General features: G+C 38.3%; 1 protein-coding gene across 4 annotated transcripts in view; it reads left to right on the forward strand.

Annotated features, from left to right (window-relative positions):
• LOC141900788 (cytoplasmic dynein 1 heavy chain 1-like) overlaps window positions 1–17,736 on the forward strand; it is a 49,916-nt gene extending 32,180 nt beyond the window's left edge. Inside the window, exons 40-75 of one of the 4 annotated variants that reach the window (XM_074787835.1) lie at window positions 158–566; window positions 986–1,305; window positions 1,673–1,836; window positions 1,914–2,100; window positions 2,381–2,644; window positions 2,789–3,093; window positions 3,185–3,278; window positions 3,551–3,742; window positions 3,817–3,996; window positions 4,088–4,241; window positions 5,167–5,362; window positions 6,670–6,787; window positions 6,895–7,110; window positions 7,275–7,413; window positions 7,499–7,599; window positions 7,676–7,860; window positions 8,093–8,309; window positions 8,389–8,539; window positions 9,018–9,271; window positions 9,365–9,594; window positions 9,995–10,169; window positions 10,242–10,317; window positions 10,679–10,708; window positions 11,343–11,503; window positions 11,582–11,693; window positions 11,983–12,167; window positions 12,252–12,365; window positions 12,616–12,888; window positions 13,309–13,424; window positions 13,510–13,613; window positions 14,440–14,615; window positions 15,222–15,414; window positions 15,630–15,769; window positions 15,914–16,179; window positions 16,269–16,325; window positions 16,927–17,736. In XM_074787835.1, the coding sequence (XP_074643936.1) occupies window positions 158–566; window positions 986–1,305; window positions 1,673–1,836; window positions 1,914–2,100; window positions 2,381–2,644; window positions 2,789–3,093; window positions 3,185–3,278; window positions 3,551–3,742; window positions 3,817–3,996; window positions 4,088–4,241; window positions 5,167–5,362; window positions 6,670–6,787; window positions 6,895–7,110; window positions 7,275–7,413; window positions 7,499–7,599; window positions 7,676–7,860; window positions 8,093–8,309; window positions 8,389–8,539; window positions 9,018–9,271; window positions 9,365–9,594; window positions 9,995–10,169; window positions 10,242–10,317; window positions 10,679–10,708; window positions 11,343–11,503; window positions 11,582–11,693; window positions 11,983–12,167; window positions 12,252–12,365; window positions 12,616–12,888; window positions 13,309–13,424; window positions 13,510–13,613; window positions 14,440–14,615; window positions 15,222–15,414; window positions 15,630–15,769; window positions 15,914–16,179; window positions 16,269–16,325; window positions 16,927–17,095 (6,423 nt within the window). In that variant the 3' untranslated portion in view covers window positions 17,096–17,736. Of the gene's footprint in view, window positions 1–157; window positions 567–985; window positions 1,306–1,672; window positions 1,837–1,913; window positions 2,101–2,380; window positions 2,645–2,788; window positions 3,094–3,184; window positions 3,279–3,550; window positions 3,743–3,816; window positions 3,997–4,087; window positions 4,242–5,166; window positions 5,363–5,690; window positions 5,887–6,669; window positions 6,788–6,894; window positions 7,111–7,274; window positions 7,414–7,498; window positions 7,600–7,675; window positions 7,861–8,092; window positions 8,310–8,388; window positions 8,540–9,017; window positions 9,272–9,364; window positions 9,595–9,994; window positions 10,170–10,241; window positions 10,318–10,678; window positions 10,709–11,342; window positions 11,504–11,581; window positions 11,694–11,982; window positions 12,168–12,251; window positions 12,366–12,615; window positions 12,889–13,308; window positions 13,425–13,509; window positions 13,614–14,439; window positions 14,616–15,221; window positions 15,415–15,629; window positions 15,770–15,913; window positions 16,180–16,268; window positions 16,326–16,926 lie in introns of all 4 variants that reach the window. The other 3 variants (XM_074787829.1, XM_074787851.1, XM_074787841.1) reach the window with 3 other exon arrangements.
• The last annotated feature ends 4,606 nt before the right edge of the window (window positions 17,737–22,342 follow it).

Here is a 22,342-nt window from a genome sequence, read left to right on the forward strand (position 1 = left end):
CTCCATCTATGCCTTACGTATTTGACTGTGTTAATTGATTGAATTCTTAGCAGATCAAGTCAGCGAAAACAACGCGCATGTCAGAGAATAGTCAGGGAAAAGCAAGTCGAATAAAAGTGGCCACTCTGAAAAATGTTGAAATTTATGTTTCTTTTAGGTCGCTATTACTGGAGAATGGGTTCCGTGGCAGAATAAAGTTCCGCAGATTGAAGTGGAAACCCACAAGGTGGCAGCACCCGACGTCGTCGTACCTACTCTCGATACGGTCAGACACGAAGCTCTTCTCTACACGTGGTTAGCCGAGCATAAACCGTTAGTCCTGTGCGGTCCGCCCGGTTCCGGAAAAACGATGACGCTGTTTTCAGCTCTGCGCGCTCTTCCCGACATGGAAGTCGTCGGATTGAATTTCTCGAGCGCTACGACTCCGGAACTGATGCTGAAAACGTTCGATCATTACTGCGAATATCGACGTACACCAAACGGAGTCGTTCTATCACCTGTTCAACTCAATAAATGGCTCGTTCTGTTCTGCGATGAGATTAACTTACCAGACATGGATAAATATGGTATGATTACTTTCATTTATATCAGGGGCTGGCAGTTTTTAGCTTTGTGGCTGCAGCTATACTATATTGGAAAACATATCGATTAACAAATTTGACAAGTTATTAGACATAAAGTATATGCATGAATCACAGATGCTCAATCACTCATAGGAAGAAAAACTTCAAATCACAAAAAAAAAAGAAACATCTTTTTGGCCTTTATCATTAACTGTATGTCATCAAAAACAAGTTTTTCATCTCATCATATTAATTCTTTCTAATCCGTGGTTGCTTGGTTCTGAAATATCGATGTGCTGCGTAATAAGGAAATTTTTCTTAAGAATCTTAATCCTCGATTGCCATAGTGAGAATGTAAATACATGGTAAGAAATAGAGAAATATTGATCCTTAATGCATGAAACTATGAAATGTGATTGTAGGAACGCAGAGAGTGATCTCATTCCTGCGTCAGATGGTTGAACACGGCGGTTTCTATCGTACGTCCGATCATCAATGGGTGAAATTTGAACGTATTCAATTCGTCGGCGCGTGTAATCCTCCGACGGATCCCGGCAGGAAACCGATGTCGCACAGATTCCTACGTCACGTTCCCGTCGTTTACGTCGACTATCCCGGTAAAACGTCGCTGTGTCAGATTTACGGTACGTTTAACCGCGCGATGCTGCGTCTGATTCCCAGTTTGAAGATGTACGCCGAACCACTGACTAACGCTATGGTTGAATTCTTCACAATGTCACAGGTAGGATGCCATTTTACTTTCTTTACCTACTCATACTTACTCGTACTTATAGATCATGGAAAGCGGGTAATGCTGACTCTTTCTTTGAAATCGTGGAAATGTCAGCCCCCATTGAGGATATCTTACGTTTCAATCAGGGAATTTTTCGTCAAGGGCTATGATAAATATCAGGGAATTTTGATTTCCTGATCATTAAGTACCTTGTGTCTTCCTTTGATTTGGGTGTCGAGGAGAGAACTGGCTAGCTGCTGGCGGGTTAGGACTATGTCCACTGCGCTGTCAACATCGGCTTTCTAGTTGATGTTCTTATTGTTAGGAAATGACATTTTCAGAAAAATTTGATTTTCATTATTTTGTCGAATTTCAGGAGCGATTTACGCAAGACATGCAACCGCATTACATTTACAGCCCTCGTGAGATGACTCGTTGGGTGAGAGGAATATGTGAAGCACTGCGACCACTGGAAACCCTTCCAGTTGAAGGTTTAGTCAGAGTTTGGGCTCACGAAGCTCTCAGACTCTTCCAGGATAGGTATGTCTGTCGTGGTTTGTAGCAAGAAATATTTATCGATTCCTGAAAGCTAAAATTAGGATATTTTTCGCGCGTAGATTGGTCGAAGATGAAGAAAGAAAGTGGACTGATGAGAATGTTGATGCAGTCGCGTTGAGAAACTTCCCTAATATTGATAAAGAAGCGTCATTAGGTCGGCCGATACTGTACAGTAACTGGTTATCGAAGGATTATGTTCCTGTAGATCGAGAAGAGTTACGCGACTACGTCAAAGCTCGACTCAAGGTAGAATCTCATTACATTTTCATGTAAAATCCACTTATTATCAACAGGTTCAAAGTTTCTTTTTCCTGATTAAGGGGAGAAAACCTTTGAGTAAGACTTGCCGGCAGTTTGAATGATTGTCCTATTTGGGTCAGGAATGGGCCAAATTTGGTGGGGGTGAAAAACGCTTTATCACGACTATTGTTACCTGCAGGACTGGAACTCATAATTGACCACGAGACCAGTGACCTGATGGATTTAAACAAGCTCTTAGAAATAAAATTTGATATTTGATTTGTAGGTGTTCTATGAAGAAGAGCTCGATGTTCCTCTCGTACTGTTTAACGAAGTTCTCGATCACGTTCTCAGGATCGATCGTATATTCAGACAGTCTCAAGGTCATCTATTGTTGATCGGTGTGAGTGGCGCCGGTAAGACTACGCTGTCGCGGTTCGTAGCGTGGTTGAACGGTTTATCAGTGTTCCAGATCAAGGTGCACAACAAGTATACACCTGATGATTTCGATGAAGATTTGAGAACAGTTCTCAGACGATCTGGATGCAAGGTAAGAATTACGCCATTACATTCGCTAACTGTCATTTTGAATAAACTCTGAAGATTGAAAGAAGAAATATTTCTGAGACATCAGGAAACGTTTCATCACTATTTTAGGTTTTTGAATATGAATTTCGTTACAAATTAATTCCAGAGTGAAAAGATCGCTTTTCTGTTGGATGAATCGAACGTAATGGATTCCGGTTTCTTGGAACGAATGAATACTTTATTGGCGAATGGTGAAGTTCCGGGTTTGTTCGAGGGTGATGAATATACGACGCTGATGACGCAGTGTAAAGAAGGAGCTCAGCGTAACGGTTTGATGTTAGATTCCGGTGAGGAATTGTATAAATGGTTCACGCAACAAGTCACGCGTAATCTTCACGTAGTGTTCACTATGAACCCTTCGACAGACGGACTGAAAGACAGAGCTGCTACTTCACCAGCGCTGTTCAACAGGTTCGTTTAATATTTTCATCACTCAAACAGTAATCGTGTTCCTACATTACCGAGGTATATTCACTCACTGATTTTCACACTCAATTTGTAGATGTGTCCTGAATTGGTTCGGCGATTGGTCAAATGGAGCGTTGTTTTCTGTCGGCAAAGAATTCACGAACAAGATCGATCTTGACAAATCTGGTGTAAGTTATTTTTCATCATGGGCTAATCTTTAGATTTAAGAATTTGGTCATTTTGTTTCTGAAGTCATATTTTAACAACTAAGACCGGTCTATGCTCATATTGGTTCTCAAAGACCAGTCTATGCTCATATTGGTTCTTAAAGAGCAGTCTATGCTCATATTGGTTCTTATGTCAATCAAACAACTTAAGAACTTGAGTCATAACTGCACATCGTTGTCTATATAGTAGAATGATATACCTTGTAATGATTATGAAACGTTTATTTCAACAGTACATACCATCTGATGATCTACCAGTAGCGTACGAAGGTCTATCAATACCTCCGTGTCACAGAGATGCTGTAGTGAATGCATTCGTCTACGTTCATCAGACTTTACATCAGGCGAATGAACGAGTGATAAAACGAGGTGGTCGAACTATGGCGATAACACCGAGACATTACCTCGATTTCATTAATCACTACGTAAGCTTAAATACTGTCAAACAAACTCGATATGACATCTAAATGTCTTTATAGTCGATTTATTTCCCCAATAGGTTAAACTCTTCAATGAGAAACGCTCGGATTTGGAAGAACAGCAACTTCATTTGAACGTCGGACTTCAGAAGATCAGGGAGACCGTAGAACAGGTGGAAGAATTACAGAAATCGCTGTCAATCAAACGACAAGAACTCGAAGAGAAAAACAACGCTGCTAACTTAAAACTGAAACAAATGGTTCGTCAGTTTACACGTATCAAATCAAGGCTTTCATTAAACTATTCTCGCTTAATCGAAACTAGAAATGATACAATTTGCTCGAATTCAGGTGAAAGATCAACAAGAAGCTGAAAGAAAGAAAGTGGCATCGCAGGAAATTCAACAGAATCTACGCGAACAAACGAAAGTTATTTCTGAGAAGAAAGTATTCGTTATGAACGACCTCGCTCAAGTGGAACCGGCAGTTATTGAAGCTCAGAATGGTAAGATTAATGTTTACTCATTGTTTATAACATTCAACAATATTTCGAATTTAAAACTGCCTTAAGTATTAATAATGATAATCACTATGGCTCTGTAATATAAACTCGTATTTATAAACGTATGGCCTTTGAGACAATACGGTCTGCTATATCATGGCTCTGATATGCAATTTTATTATCGATTCCAAGTTCCAATTCCTGTAAATTGAGCGTTTGCGAGTAAAATGTGCACCTGCTAATTTCCTTTTCATCATCATTTGGTTTGGGGAAATGTTTTTGTTCTACGCGCATATTGTGTTTCAAGCTCCTTTCTTCTCCTGTGAGGGCGGCTAGACATTCATTCCACTTATAGAAATAGTACTTTTTATTTGCTTCATTTTCATGTGCAATACAGCCTCAATAAACCTGACCATAATTCAGACAATATTCATACGTAGCCACAGGTTATTTAGACTGTATAATTCAATTGATTTAGTTAATCAGTTATCAGGAATTCAGGATTTAAAAAATGAACAGTTTCATGAAAAAGTTAAAAACGGTTAAGTTTTGAATTCTTGTCCTCATTGAAAACTCTGAATAACCAAAAATATGAGTTTAACTTTTCCGTGGAGCTTGACCCAGGACCGACTTCCACAGTTCCCCTCAAGGTTAAAACATCAATTTTTACTGCAATCAAACGTCTGCAACTGTGGGTCTCGGTCCTGCATTCCATCCATAAATATTGAAGGTTTTATGACTTTTACTCTGCGAGATTTATATATATATATAGAAAATTTTTAAAATGATGATTCAAATAATTACATGTACATTTAAAAGAATCATAAAACCTGATGCATTTATGAATTATTTGCTTTGGTCCGTCTGAGTGATCCGCGGAGGTAGCAGACTCTTGTTTCGTATGCCTTGATTTTGTTTTACCCTACAGCTGTGAAATCTATTAAGAAACAGCATTTGGTGGAAGTTCGAGCCCTCGGTAATCCACCTACTATCATAAAGGTGGCGTTGGAATCAATTTGTACATTACTCGGCGAGCCTGACCTTGACTGGAAGGCTATGCGTAGTATAATAATGAAAGAGAACTTCATATCGACTATTGTCAACTTCTCTACTGATGACATTACGTAAGTTTTTTGGCAGCCACCAGTTGTTGCTCGCGGTTGATGTTGTTACATAGGGAAGATCGGTTCACCGGTGTATCCAATTTATATACAATAAACCCTGTTTAATCCGGATCAAAATCCATCTCTAACTGATTGGAATAAGATTGTATATTGGCGATCCTGAGGAATGTTGAAGTGAGATTGAATATTTTAGAGATCGTTTCATACATAAATTGGAATATGCTCTGAACCTATGTTCCATGGGATGTATCCTCACCACAGCGCTGGTGCTGCCCTTTGTGGCTGTTAGTAATCATAGTTCAGTGTTATAACTCTTTCATTTTGTCAGCTGTGAAATCGATCAAGAGGCAACACTTAGTCGAGGTGAAATCTATGGGTAACCCACCCCCCGTGGTTAAACTCACTATGGAGTCAATCTGTTTACTCCTCGGTGAGCCGGCCTCTGACTGGAAAACCATTCGTACCACTATCATGAAAGATAACTTCATCCCTACAATTGTCAACTTCTCAACTGATGATATATCGTAAGTCTTCTATTGAACTTGGTGCACGAGACCAGCCACAGCAGCAGCAGCCGTAGCTTCCCCTCCCTGCATGATCATCGGGATGTGGACTACCGTACAATCAGCTTGCATTGTTAAACCAACCCCAGTTGGAAGTCATACAAAAAATATTACTCTCAAATTTTCTCTCCCTTTCAATTAGAATACAGTAGTATTTTCTAATTTTCTATCTAATCTGGAAAGTTTCAAGTTTCTCCTGGAGATGGGCCTCTATGCAGTTATATATCTGAATTCAGTTTAATGTCCTATAGTTGAAGGAATAGCTTGTTACAATGTTGATTTGTGTAGTAGGTCTCTTTGCGTACGTATGCATTTCAATGTTGTTAGTTTAGTCAATTCTTTGGTGAGTAAATGAAGCATCTTCTAGGAAGCCATTTTGGAATTGCTTTTTTGCACATTTTGCCTATGATTTAGTTTAAGTTACATACATATATATATTAGTCTGATTTCCCCTTTATCCGGTATCCAATCAGTAGTGCATCAAGTAAATAGTAAGACTAATAAAAACTCTTCATTTATTCTATGATTATTGCATGCATTTTTTATGATGTTATTAGTAAACTGTGTCTATTTTTAATGTAGTAATTCGTTAATGATTTGTGCTGAGATAAATAATGTGTCATTGGAAAATATATATTAAAATCTTACGATGTGTCTAAAGAAAGTTCTTTAATCATGCATTTCAAAAAAATGTTCTGTCAATGTTTTCAGATGTTTTCACGTTTAACTTTTGATCAATTTCAGCGATGACATCCGTTCCAAAATGAAGACCAGATATTTGAGCAATCCGGATTATAACTTTGAGAAAGTAAACCGCGCTAGTTTAGCTTGCGGTCCGATGGTGAAGTGGGCTATTGCACAGGTAATAGATTGGAAATTTTATTTCCAAAGAAAAATTGTTTTACTGTAGTTTGTAGTATTTAGATTGCCAGGATTTTACGAGGCACTATTGTTTTTATACGTTCATAGATCAGTTACGCTGAAATGTTAAAGCGAGTCGAACCGTTAAGAAATGAATTATCGAGTCTGGAACGCGAAGCAGATGAGAATCGATTGAAAGGTGAAGAGTTAGAAAACTTGATCTCTGAGCTGGAAAAGAGCATTGCGAAATACAAAGAGGAATACGCCGTATTGATCAGTCAGGCTCAGGCTATTAAAGCTGATTTAGCATCTGTTGAAGGAAAGGTAAGAATTCGTTATTTCTTTAGATGATTTAAGAATGAATTGTAGTTTTCATCGATAAGTGACCTACTTGTACATATGTGTAGGAGAAAAACCTTATGAAAGTTCAACGCCATTGCTATGAGCATTTTGGAAACAGAATTATGATTGATGTGTTTGTTTTGTAGGTTGAACGTAGTGTTGCGTTATTGAAAAGTCTCGGTAATGAGAAGGACAGATGGGAAGCTACTAGTGAAACGTTTAAGAATCAAATGTCTACTATCACTGGTGATGTTCTGCTCTCCTCAGCATTCATGGCCTACGCCGGTATGTCTAATTTCTATCTGTTAAGTAATAGATACTGACTCGCGTAGTTTTATGGTCTATCATATGATTGATATTTTGTTTTAAGGTTATTTCGATCAACAAATGAGACAGAATCTATTCGCAACGTGGTCTCATCACCTTCAACTGGCTAGTATACAATATAGAGGAGACCTGGCTAGAGTTGAGGTTTGTATCGGATCTTCGGGCAATTAATTATTGTTAACATTCGTTATATAATTCTGTAAATTTATTTCTATATCAGTATTTGTCCAACGCTGATGAACGCTTGCGTTGGCAAGCTAGTTCCCTACCGGCTGATGATCTATGTACGGAGAACGCTATCATGTTGAAACGATTCAACAGATATCCATTAGTTATTGATCCGTCTGGACAGGCAACGGAATTCATCATGAACGAATATAAGGACAAGAAAATCACTAAAACGAGGTATTTCTTCGTTCAGTATGAAATATCCGCATCTAGAATCACAGTGAATCAATAAACAGCATAGTATCTTCGAGCAATATCTCACAATTGAAGACTAAAATCGGGCTAAAATCCGTTTTGAAACAAGAATTTTTGACTTTCTTGCCTTCAATCATGGGATTTTGCTTTAATCGCCTTTTTCACGGATTATTGTGTTTCAACTCATAAAATTTCATCCGTTTTGTATATCTAGTTTCTTAGACGATGCTTTCCGCAAGAACTTAGAAAGTGCCCTACGTTTTGGTAATCCATTATTAGTACAAGATGTCGAGAACTACGATCCTATATTGAACCCGGTGTTGAATAGAGAATTGAGACGTACCGGTGGTAGGGTTCTTATTACACTCGGAGATCAGGATATCGATCTTTCACCATCATTCACTATATTCCTATCAACTCGAGATCCTACGGTGAGTAACTCATTCGTGAAATCGCCTCGCAGTGAAATATACTCGGAAAGTTGAAGAAAATATTTATTCGCGAATTTAGGTTGAATTTCCACCCGATATCTGTTCTCGTGTGACGTTCGTGAATTTCACTGTAACTCGCAGCAGTTTACAAAGCCAATGCCTGAACCAGGTATTGAAGGCTGAACGCCCGGATGTCGACGCTAAGAGATCCGATCTTCTCAAACTGCAAGGTAAATAAATCGATGAAATATTCTATGAATCAATTATGAGCAGCGAACCACCCATGAAAATGGGTTTATATCCCTTGATTATGCCATATTTGATGGTAAGGCTAAAAAAAATTGATACCTTGTTTCTCCGCTCTGCTGAGCTTAAATGTTGACCCGGCCGGCCGCCTATCTACCCTATACATTATTTTTTTTAAAAATCGTGATCAATTTTACCATAACAGACCCGGCCGCTATAGGAATGAACTGTTTATAAATTTTATCATATTTTACAAAAATGACCCGGCCGCTGCGGAGAAACAAGGTATCATTTGTGTTTAGCCTAAAGTATAGAAAAAAATATATAAATGATTCACCGAAACCTTTGTCTTGTATCCCTGAAAAGAATTGGTTATTTCTGTATAATGTACGTGTATATTATCTGCTATATGTATACAATGTATGAGCATTAAAGACTATTGAATTATCATCTAAATTCCAGGGGAATTCCATCTGAGGCTTCGTCAATTGGAGAAATCCCTTCTACAAGCGTTGAACGACGCGAAGGGAAAGATTCTCGACGACGATAGCATTATCAGCCATCTGGAAACATTGAAAACTGAAGCATCCGAAATCGCGAAGAAAGTTGAAGAGACCGATGTTGTTATGGCCGAAGTGGAAACTGTATCTCAACAGTACGTTCCACTGGCTCAATCCTGTAGTAGCATCTACTTCACACTGGAGTCTCTTAATCAGGTATCCATTTAAAACTGCGCTCTTAATACGTAGTACATTGAAATATCATCAAATTAGCAGAATACTTGATAATTTTATTTCATTCTTTTTCAGATTCATTTCTTGTACCAGTTTTCGCTGCAGTTCTTCCTCGATATTTTCAACTCGGTTTTGTCGGACAACGATCACCTAACGGGAACGACTGAACACGCCGCCAGATTAGCGATCGTCACTAAAGACTTGTTCCAGATCACGTTCAATCGTGTGGCGCGAGGAATGCTTCATCAAGATCATATCACATTCGCTCTGTTGTTAGCTAGAATACATCTGAAAGGCTCCACGAGGTAGACTTCAAAATCTTTTAGAATAAGCAAAGCGTAGGCATAACCGGTGGCTGCCCAGTACCTTTATCTGATTAACCCTTTCAGTGCTGGCTAATTAATACCCTATAGTGCTGAAGATAATTTGAAAATTCTGAAAAATTCCACCCTAGTGTGTTGAATAACGGGAATAGCACTATAGTGCGTCTACACCGCGGTGCAGTGTATCGTTAGTTACTAATATTTCACCATGTTTGACAGGTGCTGCTATCTTTCAAGAGAGATAATTAGTAATTACTAATTAAATCAATACACCGCAGTGTGGTGTACTAGCAAAATCCATCACTGATTCGTACACCGCACTGCATTGTAGACGCACTGAAAAGGTTAAGTAATTCTGACTCAAATTTCGCATATTTCTTAGTGAATCTACATATGAAGCTGAATACCAGCAATTCCTGCGAGGACAAGAAGGAATCATCCTTGACCAAAACGTACCGAAAATACCAGGACTCACTCCCGAACAAGTTGCCGCCATGATGAAACTGGCGAAACTACCGGCTTTCAAAAATCTGCCTAAAGCTGTTCAAAGTGAAGGAGTAAGTTATTAGTGATGTAGTTTGAAGTTGAACTTGTTTCAGATATATTTCTATCTGTATTCGATTTTTCAGAGATTTCCGGCTTGGCTCGATGACGCAGCACCAGAGCTTAACGTACCGAACTTATGGGACTCAACAAAAGAACTCAGTAAGTTATTTATAAATCATTGAATCTTTATTACGCGTGTAGATAGAATGATAGTTCTCTATAACTGCATATCGAATATAGGATGAAGACTGCTTTGTATATTATTATTCTGTAATACAAACTACAGGATCCAGTTCCACATTTCTGAGTTAGAGTTAACTCATTCATTTTCAATGAGTTAAATCTTAACTCACAATCGTGGAACTGTGTCCTGCACTTGGTAAACACATTGTTTCAGTCACTGCACGTCACTTGAATAACTGAAATATTCAAACAAACAATTTAGTTATATATCATTGTTCATATGTAAGGCACTTGAAGATAAATGTTCTGAAAGAACTGCACAATTTTCTATCCGTAGGTGATAATAAAAATGTCCAAGACTGTTTTGGTGAGCATTGAGGTCGTGTACCCCGCACACCCCACCCCCCACTTTCATAATCACTATCACTCGCCTTTTAAAACACTGCATTCACCAAATTCAATGTTGTGTTTAATTTTGTTGTCATTATCTTGTATTTTATACAAATTCTGTTTCCTTGAGAGAATTCCGTGATTATTAAATGATGAATCTTATTGATTCATTGAAGGATCGTATCTCAAAATTGTATTGATATTGCGAATCTTATTTAATTCCATGATTACAATCATTGCGATTGTCCTCATGATCATTACAATCATGATTATGATTTGAATCCGTTATGTGCATTGCTATAATTTGCTATATTCCTCAATGCTTTTGTCGTCACAATGCACCTGATACAGCATGTTATTTGACAGGAGTTGATATTTTCAGGAAATAAACGCGTCTGAAGAGATGATTGTTGTAATTTGATGTAGTATTTATTAACGTGTGGTTAGAGTTGGTTAGAGTGAACTGGTGGATAAATTGAAATTACATTGTTGTTCACCAGTAAACTCTAAATCAAGTTTTTAGCAACCGATCCCCGGTTATGATATTAACCTATTCAGATCTTTCATTATGAATTCAAAGCTCTAAGTATGAAATGGTAATTTATTTCTAGCTGAAGTTGGTGACGCGATGCACCGATTGGTTGTCATACAAGCGTTCAGACCCGATCGTCTGCTGGCTATGACGCATATATTCGTTGAATGCGTTCTTGGAAAAACATTCATGCAACAAGCCGAACAAGAGATGAATTTAACGATGATCATTGAGAATGAGGTATTTGAGTGTTCAAGCATTGCGTTGACGTTGAATTTTAAAATGCGATGAACACGTTGGATTTCTGTTGAATTTCAGGTGAAAGCAAGCACTCCTATTCTGATGTGTTCCGTACCCGGTTATGATGCTAGTAGTAGAGTTGATGATATGGCCGCTGACGCCAATAAACAAATATCATCCATAGCTATTGGTTAGTATTAAACAGCTTTCACATTCCAAATTTATTCATAAAGTAAACCTGCAAACAGATACTGATACAGAAACTGATAGAAATTACTTGTACATAGAAGCTTCATCAGGTAAATGAGTTTCATTTACTCATTTACCTGAAGCCTCTATGTACAAGTGGCTAAAGTTCGTAATTAAACTATTAAGCCTACACTGTACCGCATGTCTTCATGTTTGACTTGATGCAACTACAACTCTTCATATATAAAGTGACAAATTATCGAATGCCTATTTTACGTTGATGATTACAGGGTCAGCCGAAGGGTTTAACCTTGCCGACAAAACTATAAATTCGGCGGCTAAATCGGGACGTTGGGTTATGTTGAAGAACGTTCATTTAGCTCCTCAGTGGTTGGTGCAGTTAGAGAAAAAACTACATAGTTTAACCCCGCACCCACAGTTCAGATTATTCCTTACAATGGAAATCAATCCGAAGGTATGAATGTGTTCAATTATTCTTTAAGAGATCCCGTGGTCTAAGATGGTGCTATAATGTTTTATGTAAATTATATATTTGTAGCTACCGGTGAATCTGTTACGTGCTGGACGTGTATTTGTGTTTGAACCGCCACCTGGTGTCAGAGCTAACTTACTACGAACATTCAGTACTATACCAGCAACTAGAATGTGCAAGGTATGAATTCCATGATTGATCCTTGAATTCTCTAAGCCATATATCGACTCTTAAGCTCTACGCTTTTTGGTCTTGGCCGGCTAAAAACATTTTGAACTTTCCGGAAAAAAAGACAGTAGTCGTATGGGATGGCAACACGATTGAAGCTTTCATCACAGTAGCAGTATCTCTGTACGATAGGCTATTACCATTAGTTACACTGTCTAAGAGTTAATATCTTAACAGCATGTTTGATGTGTGTGTATTTCAGGCTCCTAATGAACGTGCTAGGCTGTACTTCCTATTAGCCTGGTTCCACGCTATCACTCAAGAGCGTTTGAGATACGCTCCTCTCGGTTGGTCGAAGAAATACGAATTTAACGAATCTGATTTGCGTTGCGCTTGCGACACAATCGACGTGTGGATCGATTCTGTGGCGATGGGTCGTACGAATTTAGCTCCCGAGAAAGTTCCGTGGGACGCCTTGAAAACACTTCTATCTCAGTGTATCTACGGTGGAAAGATTGATAATGAATTTGATCAGGTAAGAAACGTCTTTCATTTTACATGTCCTTTAACAGGGTGGCCACTGATCTGGAAAACTTGGAAAACTCATTGAATCTATTAAAAATCAGGAAACTTGACAAATTCTACCAAAAACCTGGAAAACTTGGGGAATTGAGATAATGCTATTGACCATGTTCTTTCTTAATCAATACATGATTCAATGAAAAATCAATGAATTGTAACATTTTTAACCTAGAAATTTGTAATCGCGTGGAAAACTCGGGGAAACTCTGGGGATGTCTTGTTGAATTAAACTCGCTTTCCTTTGCATATACACATAATACAGAGCACTCCCACTTCATTGTGACTATCTGTCACAACAACTGTGACTGCAGAAAAACCTTTATCACTGCTTTATGGCTCTATTTTTTAATTCATTAATTTGTTTTTGTTTCAGCGTCTGTTGACGGCTTTCCTTCAGAAATTGTTCACGATCAAGACTTTTGATTCTGATTTCGTATTAGTTGGTGGCTCGAATGTGAAGAAATCAATTGTAATGCCTGATGGAATAAGGTTTGTAGTTGATCGATCAGTTTTCATGGCAAATCAATGATTCATGTATTTGCTTAAATAACTATTTCGTTACTTGTGTTTTAAGACGTGACCAGTTTGTCCAATGGGCCGAACACTTGATGGATCAACAGACACCGGCTTGGCTCGGATTACCGAACAACGCCGAGAAAGTACTGCTCACTAACCAGGGTAAGCTTCGTAATAAGTATCACAAATGTATCGATGATAACCGTGGGCTATTTATTACAAAAAAATACCGCAAAATGTTTAACATCGAAATGTTTATTGCATGTTACATAATTTAGCGCTGGAACTAAGTAAAGATTGTATGCGTCTGCAGCTAGTGGAAGATAACGAAGAAGATAAACCCGACAAAGATTCCGGTTCATAAATTATCATTACATCGGTTTATGGGGACTATTAAATGTGTTGGCTTTGGTGCAGGGGTCAGTTGTTCGAATCATGACTGCTTCAGTTGATAGTTTCCGTGTTTTTTATAGCGCATCTATCAGTAAAGTCGTCATAGCAAAACTGGCTGTAAGATTCCTAGTTTCAGGTCAAACCTCTCGAAGAACAATTTCGTGTTCGATTTTAGAGGCATTTTTTCGTTCATCCATCAATTCTTTCTACTTTTTGAATATCTTAGTTATAATTTCTGTTAGCCATTTTCTTTCACCCTTGGATTTGTGTTTTCCTTGATCCATTTCCACGTGTTGAAATTAGTTCAATTTCATTGAGTTAACTCCTGAGTCAAAACTGAACTGACAGTGGAACTGGGTCCTGGTTCATCCTGCTTTTTATCCTCTGAAAGATCCCCAAAAGTTGATTAGAATGTTGGGAATTTCGGCAAGTCTCATCGGTTACACAGTTCTCGGTTTGACTCTAAACAGTTGAATTTACCATGGTTTATTTCCAATGTTATAACCTGGCAGAGAACTGCAGAACTGTGGGTCCTGAATCTCTACTCTGAACAGGGTGTACCGGGAATGACTTGAGATATTTCAAAATATTTCAGGTGGAGAAATCATCGGAAAAATCTTGAAGATGCAGCTGTTGGAAGATGATGATGAATTGGCGTATAGTCCGGGAGAGGGAAAGAAACAACGATCGGGAAGTACATCAGATGGACGTCCGGCGTGGATGAGAACACTTCATTCATCAGTTCACAACTGGCTGAAACTCGTACCGAAGGTAATAAAAAAACCAAACAATAACTACTATAAACACTAGTATCACTTCTATTAAATATCCTGTCCATCTCATATTTGTAGGAGCGATATCGGGTAAAATTAATTTTTACTGGAGCAGGGAACGATTAACATAGCTTGTCAAAGTTTTCTCCTATTATTATAGATTTTTCCTGCATTCATTGACACTGTTTCATTTTGATTCTTTTTCTCGTTAACGAACCGTTAATTCTAGTCTAATAGTCGAATACTGTAAAAGTTGACGTAACTTGCTGGCCTAAAATATCATAGATGTACTTCATTTAATAATTGACCTCAGTTTTCCATCAGTACTATAATAGTTGAAATGATTATTCATGATTATTAAATTTCATCTCATTTTAAAAACTCCTTTCCTGATGGGTGCACACTTTTGTTCTCAATCAAAACGTGATACTAATAGCTGACAGCCTTGAAATCATTATGAGTTTACCTCATGTAGAAGTCGACCCCAAAAAAATAACCTGTTAGGTCTAGAAATTCGATTATTACACAAGAATTTACGGTACCAGGTATCTGTATCACATATAACTGTAACTATCTGTTCAGCTCGGTGTATTTCACATTATAGAGTCTGCATACAATGAAACGTACGATGGAGAATATTAAAGATCCGTTGTTCCGGTTCTTTGAACGTGAAGTAAATGCAGGAGCGAAGTTATTACAGTCCGTTCGTCAGGATTTGAACGATGTAATGATGGTTTGTATGGGTGAAAAGAAACCGACCAATCATCACAGATCTATGATGGCTGATCTTGCTAAAGGTATCCGTCACACGTGTCATTATGTGCATCATCCCTCTGCAGGGATTCGAACCCGATGGCATCGAGACTCTTTAATGGTATGAAACCCTGCCTGAATAGCCCAGTGCACAGGTACTCAAGGCTGATGATCGGGCAGGGTTTATGCCATCAAGTTCTAGGGATGCATTAAGCTTGACATAGTGATTGCTTATGTGTTTGATTTATCAAAATTGCAGGAATAATTCCTCAAAGCTGGAGAAGTTATGAAGTTCCAAGTGGTTTGACCGTTATTCAATGGATCACTGATTTCAGTGAACGAATCAAACAACTACAAAATGTTTCACAGGCTTCACAAAGCGGAACTCAAGCGCTGAAGGTAATTGAGTGTAATTTGTGAGATAGAGTCAACTCAATTTACTCTGTCTGCCAAACAATGTGAATCTCCAGCGAGAGTTTTGAATGACATTAGGGAAACTAAAATATATTTGATGATTATATTTGATATATTTGATGATTTTAGGATCTTCATGTGTGGCTCGGTGGTTTGTATATACCTGAGGCTTACATCACCGCAACTCGTCAATACGTAGCACAGGCGAATCACTGGTCACTAGAGGAACTGTATTTGGATGTCCACGTATCCGACGGGAATAACGTTAATCTAGACGACTGTAGTTTCGGTATAACCGGTCTGAAACTACAAGGTGCAACATGCAAGAATAACAAGCTAATGCTTTCGACGATTATTTCTACAGATTTACCAGTGACAACGATAACCTGGGTCAGGTATGTTCGATAAATCCTTATTTTCATGTATACATTTCTCTGTAAATTGATGTTTTTGTTGATAAGTTATCAATTGAATTCTATACTAGGGTACCCGTAGATGATTTTAATCTTCTATGTACATCTACGAAGGAATCACAATCTCAGTAAGATCAATAGTTAATGAAATACCATATGCTTTTACGTAACATGAATTTATTGTAGAGATAGATTTAGAATTTAACGAGCCTCTTTTCCAGAAAAAGTCCACATCTATATCATTTTGATTTGTAAATTTTATTTTTTTTCGCGCTTTTAACGAAAGGAATACTCGAGCAATGCTTACATCATTGTTTTTTGACAGCTTTCTATTGACGATAAACTAACTTGAATATATGAATTTCCGGACTGGGTCTCGCAGTCATAATGTGGACTCTGATCAGAGTCAATTTGAGTTTAAGTGAACTGGTGGATAACTGATACGGCATCAATTAGAATTGAAAATTGACTGCATTTTGGCCATTGTTTTCACAGTTATCAGGTTAAACTTCTACTCAAAATAGTAAACATTCCAAATGAACTTCACAGTCATATACATGTACGCACATGTACTTAATCTCTTTCTCTTGATCTGGTGTCTAAAAGATTATAACTCAATAACAATGTTACTGTCATTAAGAATTATCCTACTATACATCACTTTAATTTCAGTGTTTTCAGTTATTTATGCTTCAAGTATCGCACATTATTTCGTCTTTTTTATTCTAGGATTGATCCGACAAATAAAGGAAACAAGGTCACTCTGCCCGTGTATCTGAATGCTACAAGATCGCATCTATTGTTCACCGTTGATTTTGACACAGAAGGAGAAGGCTCCGGCAAAGACCACAGTTTCTATGAAAGAGGCGTGGCTTTGATCAGCTCACCACTTACTTAAACTTATAACCGCAAAAAACTTCAATATCTGACTATAGCTGCAATCACATGAGCAATTTTGACGCAACCTGTGACCAATTTGGCCAGGCCAACCATTCACCCTGGTACCAAATGGGTCCATGTCTGTTTAAAATTTGAGCGATTTTTTCTGTATGAGGAATTATCATCTGTATGTTCTGGAAGTGACTCACCTCACTGCATCAATTTAGCAACGAATAAGTGATTTATGCGTGTTCCAATTTGGCACGGGCGAAATAAGACTATAGTCTCGGCAAATTACCTCCATTTGATTGCAGCTTATATCTATTAATATCATATAATCAATTCTGTTGAAAGGAACATGTAATGTGGAAGGATGATGCTTGACGAATACAAAAACTGAATCAACTCTGTTGATTTTGTTCGAAATCATATATAAAACCCTTGAACTGCAAGCCTTTATCTCATATACAATCTTCGGTGATGGTATTTTCTTGAAAGAACTCATGAACTTTGGCGAGATCTTAAGGGTAAAACAGATTTCAAAAACAGTGTATTATCTTCCGTGTTGTTATTCCTTCATATCTTATATTTGTGCTTTATGAAATCATGTGCTGGTCAGATTCTGTGGCGAATAAACTCTCATTGAATGTGGGTAAAGTATTGCTGTTGTATTGTATATATTTTGAGAGAAGGATCGATGAATAGTTTCTGCTGATTCGGGTAGACTTCATGCTGGTATCAACCTGCAGCCTGCATTCCCTCATTTAAAGACATCAACCTGCAGCCCGCATTCCCTCGTTTAAAGACATCAACCTGCAGCTCCTAATTGAAAATCAACTACCGGTATCGACATTTTATCTGCACACAAAATGTGATTGTCTAGAACCTTGTTCCACGAACTGGGTACAGTTTCACAGCTAGGACAGAGCTAAATGTCTATTTTAGTCTGGTCTCGGGACTACAGATTGACTGACATCTCAAGACGATTTAGTACAAATGAAAACTTCAAGAAGTCAAGAATGATTTTGTCAATAAAGCTGTTCGCTCTTCTTTTATTTATTTACGAAAATCATTATTTACTCGATGGAGCCTTGCTGTATATCATGGGATACCATAACAGGCACCTCCTGGTTGTAAGGTTGAATCCCTCACTGATGAACATTGGAATTCACATTTATCACCAGCTGGTGATTTAATGAAATACTTTGGACATCTCTTAACTGGAAACGAACAAAATACGTATCAGTCAAATGTACATTAGTGGATGCTGCTAGTAGGAATTTGATGGAGACTAACCACTCTTCAGTTTGCAGTAGCCATCAGCTTGCGATACTGTGTCAGCTGGACATTTCCCACCTTTGATAAAGGAAGCATCAAGGATCAACATATATTTTCTATTGTCTTATTTAGACCATATATTTTTTGCAGATATGCAAATGTTTGTTAATTGTTTTATAGGAGCTATATGGCTTAGTCGACTACATGTAGGGGATGCGATCTGTCGCAACTGGTGGCAAATGGGTGCTTAGGTCGGTTGTCAGTGACTGTGTGGGACTACACCATATAGTGCTGCCGCTATGCTAAACGTTAGCGGATTTTTGATACACTAACATGAATCGACTCTGGCAATCGATGTGGACGTGCTGCCCGTTGGTTGCCAGAGCTGGTTCTTGTTAGTGCATCAAAAATCCGCTAACAATGCGCATAGCGGCAGCACCGTATGGTGTAGTGAGGCATCACCTTGGGAGACTTGGATGAGAAACTAACCATTTTTTTTCGACTGCACACACGAGGTCCCGTTACGAGTGAAGCCACTCGGACATTTCAGTCGGCACATACTTGATAACCATTCGTAACCGATGGGGCATTGAGGAGTTTTATCTGAAATATTCAGCATATAAACATCGTAGCCTTCAGATGCCGGGACCCACAATATAATTTCATATGATAAAAATTCTTTTGTGGGACTTCTTAATTCATCTACAGTTAACACGGATTCTATTTGAATACCTAAGTAAGACTCACTTATCAGATGTAAACACTTGTCCCCAAACAATTTCGAAGGCGGTTTGCAGATAATTTTGGTGCTTCGCATATCGGATGATGAAGGCAGTTTTTTGGCACAAAATAAACCAGCCTTTCGTTTGAATCCTATCGGACATGGCTCTAAACATCTGTTTCCGTCTCTATTATAACCACTTGGACATTTACCTGAGACGCAAAAATGTCATGAACGGAGAAATTTAACATTTGTAAAAAAGCTCGTTGCACCTCATTTTTTTCAATTTACTTGTGTTATTTACCAGACGGCTTTTTGATACAGTGTCCACTTTCTACGCGAAGCCAGGTGGCAGGACAAGGCGTCGAACCTGAAAAACATGTATGAATGTAGATAACGCATAGGGTCAATAATCTGATTGAAGATTCGAGATTCAATCGTTATTTGCCTTGACTATCGACTGGTATTTGGCACGAGTCGGATCCATATGGCGTATAAGGTGGTTTACAATCCGGAGCACATGCTTTCTCTATCAGTTTATAACCATCACCGCAAACAACTGTATAGAATAAATTAATCATCTCAATTATCAATTACCCGTTTGTAATAACTGGAAATCAGAGTGATACTTACTTGTCAGTAGTCTTAGACATTCTTTTGCCAACATAAACGAACCAGTTGGACAAGGATCTGAATATGGATAAGGGCCATTTGTTATGCGTGTTCAAACAAAAACAAGACCAGTTTATGAATATAAATTCAGAACAAATCAAGTGAATCAAATTGCAGTATATGAACGGTACCTTTATGTACATCCTTCAAGCATTCCGTCCCATTACGTTTAAATCCAGAATTACATCTGACTCTGCACATCGTTCCGACCATATCGTACCCAACATGACATTTCTTCAAGATTTCTAAAGAAAAGATTCTCTTTTTCATTGACCCGCGTGAACGAAGTTAACTTAACGATGTTCTAGCACTCTATAACGTACCGGGTTTGACGATACATGAATTCCCTAACTTTACCGCAGGCCTTGGACACTTCATTTCTTAAATAATAAGGACGGGACCACTCATTCACCACATTTCACTTTTTACGACGACGATGGGTTTTTTTTAAGTGCAAAGATTAGCATTATTTTCGTCATATACCTTTGATGCATTTTGAAGAACGTGCCATGAAACCAAACGGGCATTTAAGGGGCTCGCACTGTCCGGCCTTCATGACAAAATCGATTGGACAACCAGGCTCTAGAAGTAAATATTTCATATCGTTATATTACCGGGATGTATCAAACATCTTCGAAAGACGAGGTCTAAACTTACGCGGTGCTGGGAATATACAATCATCGCCAACTTTACTTGACCAAGATGGACATGCGGCTAGAAAATCAGAAAAAGTAGATAATTCGATATCTATTTCTAGCAATCGGCAGTTAGATCGATGGACCTACGCACCATTATTGGTGATCTTTTTGAAACAGAAAATTCCTCTCAGACGAAATCCTGGTTTACAGTCGATGCATTTGTCTTGAGCTTTCACTTGCCCATCTCGACATTTTATTGCTAAATACAAAATGAACCATAGAGACAGTTGACCGAGAATCTAACAATAACTGGAGATGCAACTTACGCGGTTTGATTACGCAGCCGACATGTTCAGTGTTCGATCCCCTTGGACAATGCAATTCTAGAATATGAAACATTTAGAGACTAAAAAAAAACTAGAAAATTCCTAGACCTATGATAATGAAAAAAACATATCGCCTTCGCTGTCAAACATTTAGACAAACCTTTGACGCAATTTCCTCCCTTGCTGTGAAAACCAGGATCACAATTCTTCACACATTTGCCGGATATCGCGTTAAAATTCGGAGGACATCCAGCAGCTGAAATTATCGGCGAATATAAAATAACAGAAGAATTCACAATTTCTCATTCCCGCCGATCATTGAAGCATAGTTCACCTGATTTCTGGACACAATGTTTATCTCTTCTGACAGATTTTGGTGGACAACTTACTGAAAGTCATCAAATTTTCCCTTTCATTAAAACAATGAAATAAGCAAATTCATGATGAATGATATTATCGATGAATACATACCATAACAGTTATTCCCTATCATAACGTAACCATAAGGACATATTCCTCCTAAAATCAGAACCCGTTAGCAGTTATTCTGTAGAAATTTCATATAAAGTAGTTGTTAGTGAATCTTACTTTTTTCACAAGGTTTTCTTGTTATTCTAGTGACAGTCACAGCAGTTACAGCATGTTTGTTCGTTTTGCATGGTTTGACTGTAGTCACTGTTTGAGAAGGTATTCTTGTTGTAGTTGTGGTGGTTTCTCCAGGTTTAATCGTTCTAGTCACTTTAGTAGTCGTTTCTCCAGGTTTAATCGTTCTAGTCACTTTAGTAGTCGTTTCTCCAGGTTTCACTGTAGGTGGGTTCGTTGTACATGGTTTTACTGTAGTCACTTGCTGAGAAGGTATTCCTGTTGTAGTTGTGGTGGTTTCTCCAGGTTTAATCGTTCTAGTCACTTTAGTAGTCGTTTCTCCAGGTTTCACTGTAGGTGGGTTCGTCGTACATGGTTTTACTGTAGTTACTTGTTGAGAAGGTATTCCTGTTGTAGTTGTGGTGGTTTCTCCAGGTTTGAGCGTTCTAGTCACTTTAGTAGTTGTTTCTCCAGGTTTCACTGTAGGTGGGTTCGTTGTACATGGTTTTACTGTAGTTACTTGTTGAGAAGGTATTCCTGTTGTAGTTGTGGTGGTTTCTCCAGGTTTGAGCGTTCTAGTCACTTTAGTAGTTGTTTCTCCAGGTTTCACTGTAGGTGGGTTCGTTGTACATGGTTTTACTGTAGTTACTTGTTGAGAAGGTATTCCTGTTGTAGTTGTGGTGGTTTCTCCAGGTTTGAGCGTTCTAGTCACTTTAGTAGTCGTTTCTCCGGGTTTAACCGTTCTAGTCACTATAGTAGTCGTTTCTCCCGGTTTCACTGTAGGTGGGTTTGTTGTACATGGTTTTACTGTAGTTACTTGTTGAGAAGGTATTCCTGTTGTAGTTGTGGTGGTTTCTCCAGGTTTGAGCGTTCTAGTCACTTTAGTTGTCGTTTCTCCGGGTTTAACCGTTCTAGTCACTTTAGTAGTCGGTTCGTCGAGTTTCACTGTAGTTGGTTTTGTTTTACATGGTTTTACTGTAGTTGTGATGGTCTCCCCTGGTTTAACCGTTCTAGTCACTTTAGTGGTGGTTTCTCCCGGTTTCACTGTA

This window comes from Tubulanus polymorphus, chromosome 1 (genome assembly GCF_964204645.1).
Source record: "Tubulanus polymorphus chromosome 1, tnTubPoly1.2, whole genome shotgun sequence".
Classification (NCBI taxonomy): Eukaryota; Metazoa; Nemertea; class Palaeonemertea; order Tubulaniformes; family Tubulanidae; genus Tubulanus; species Tubulanus polymorphus.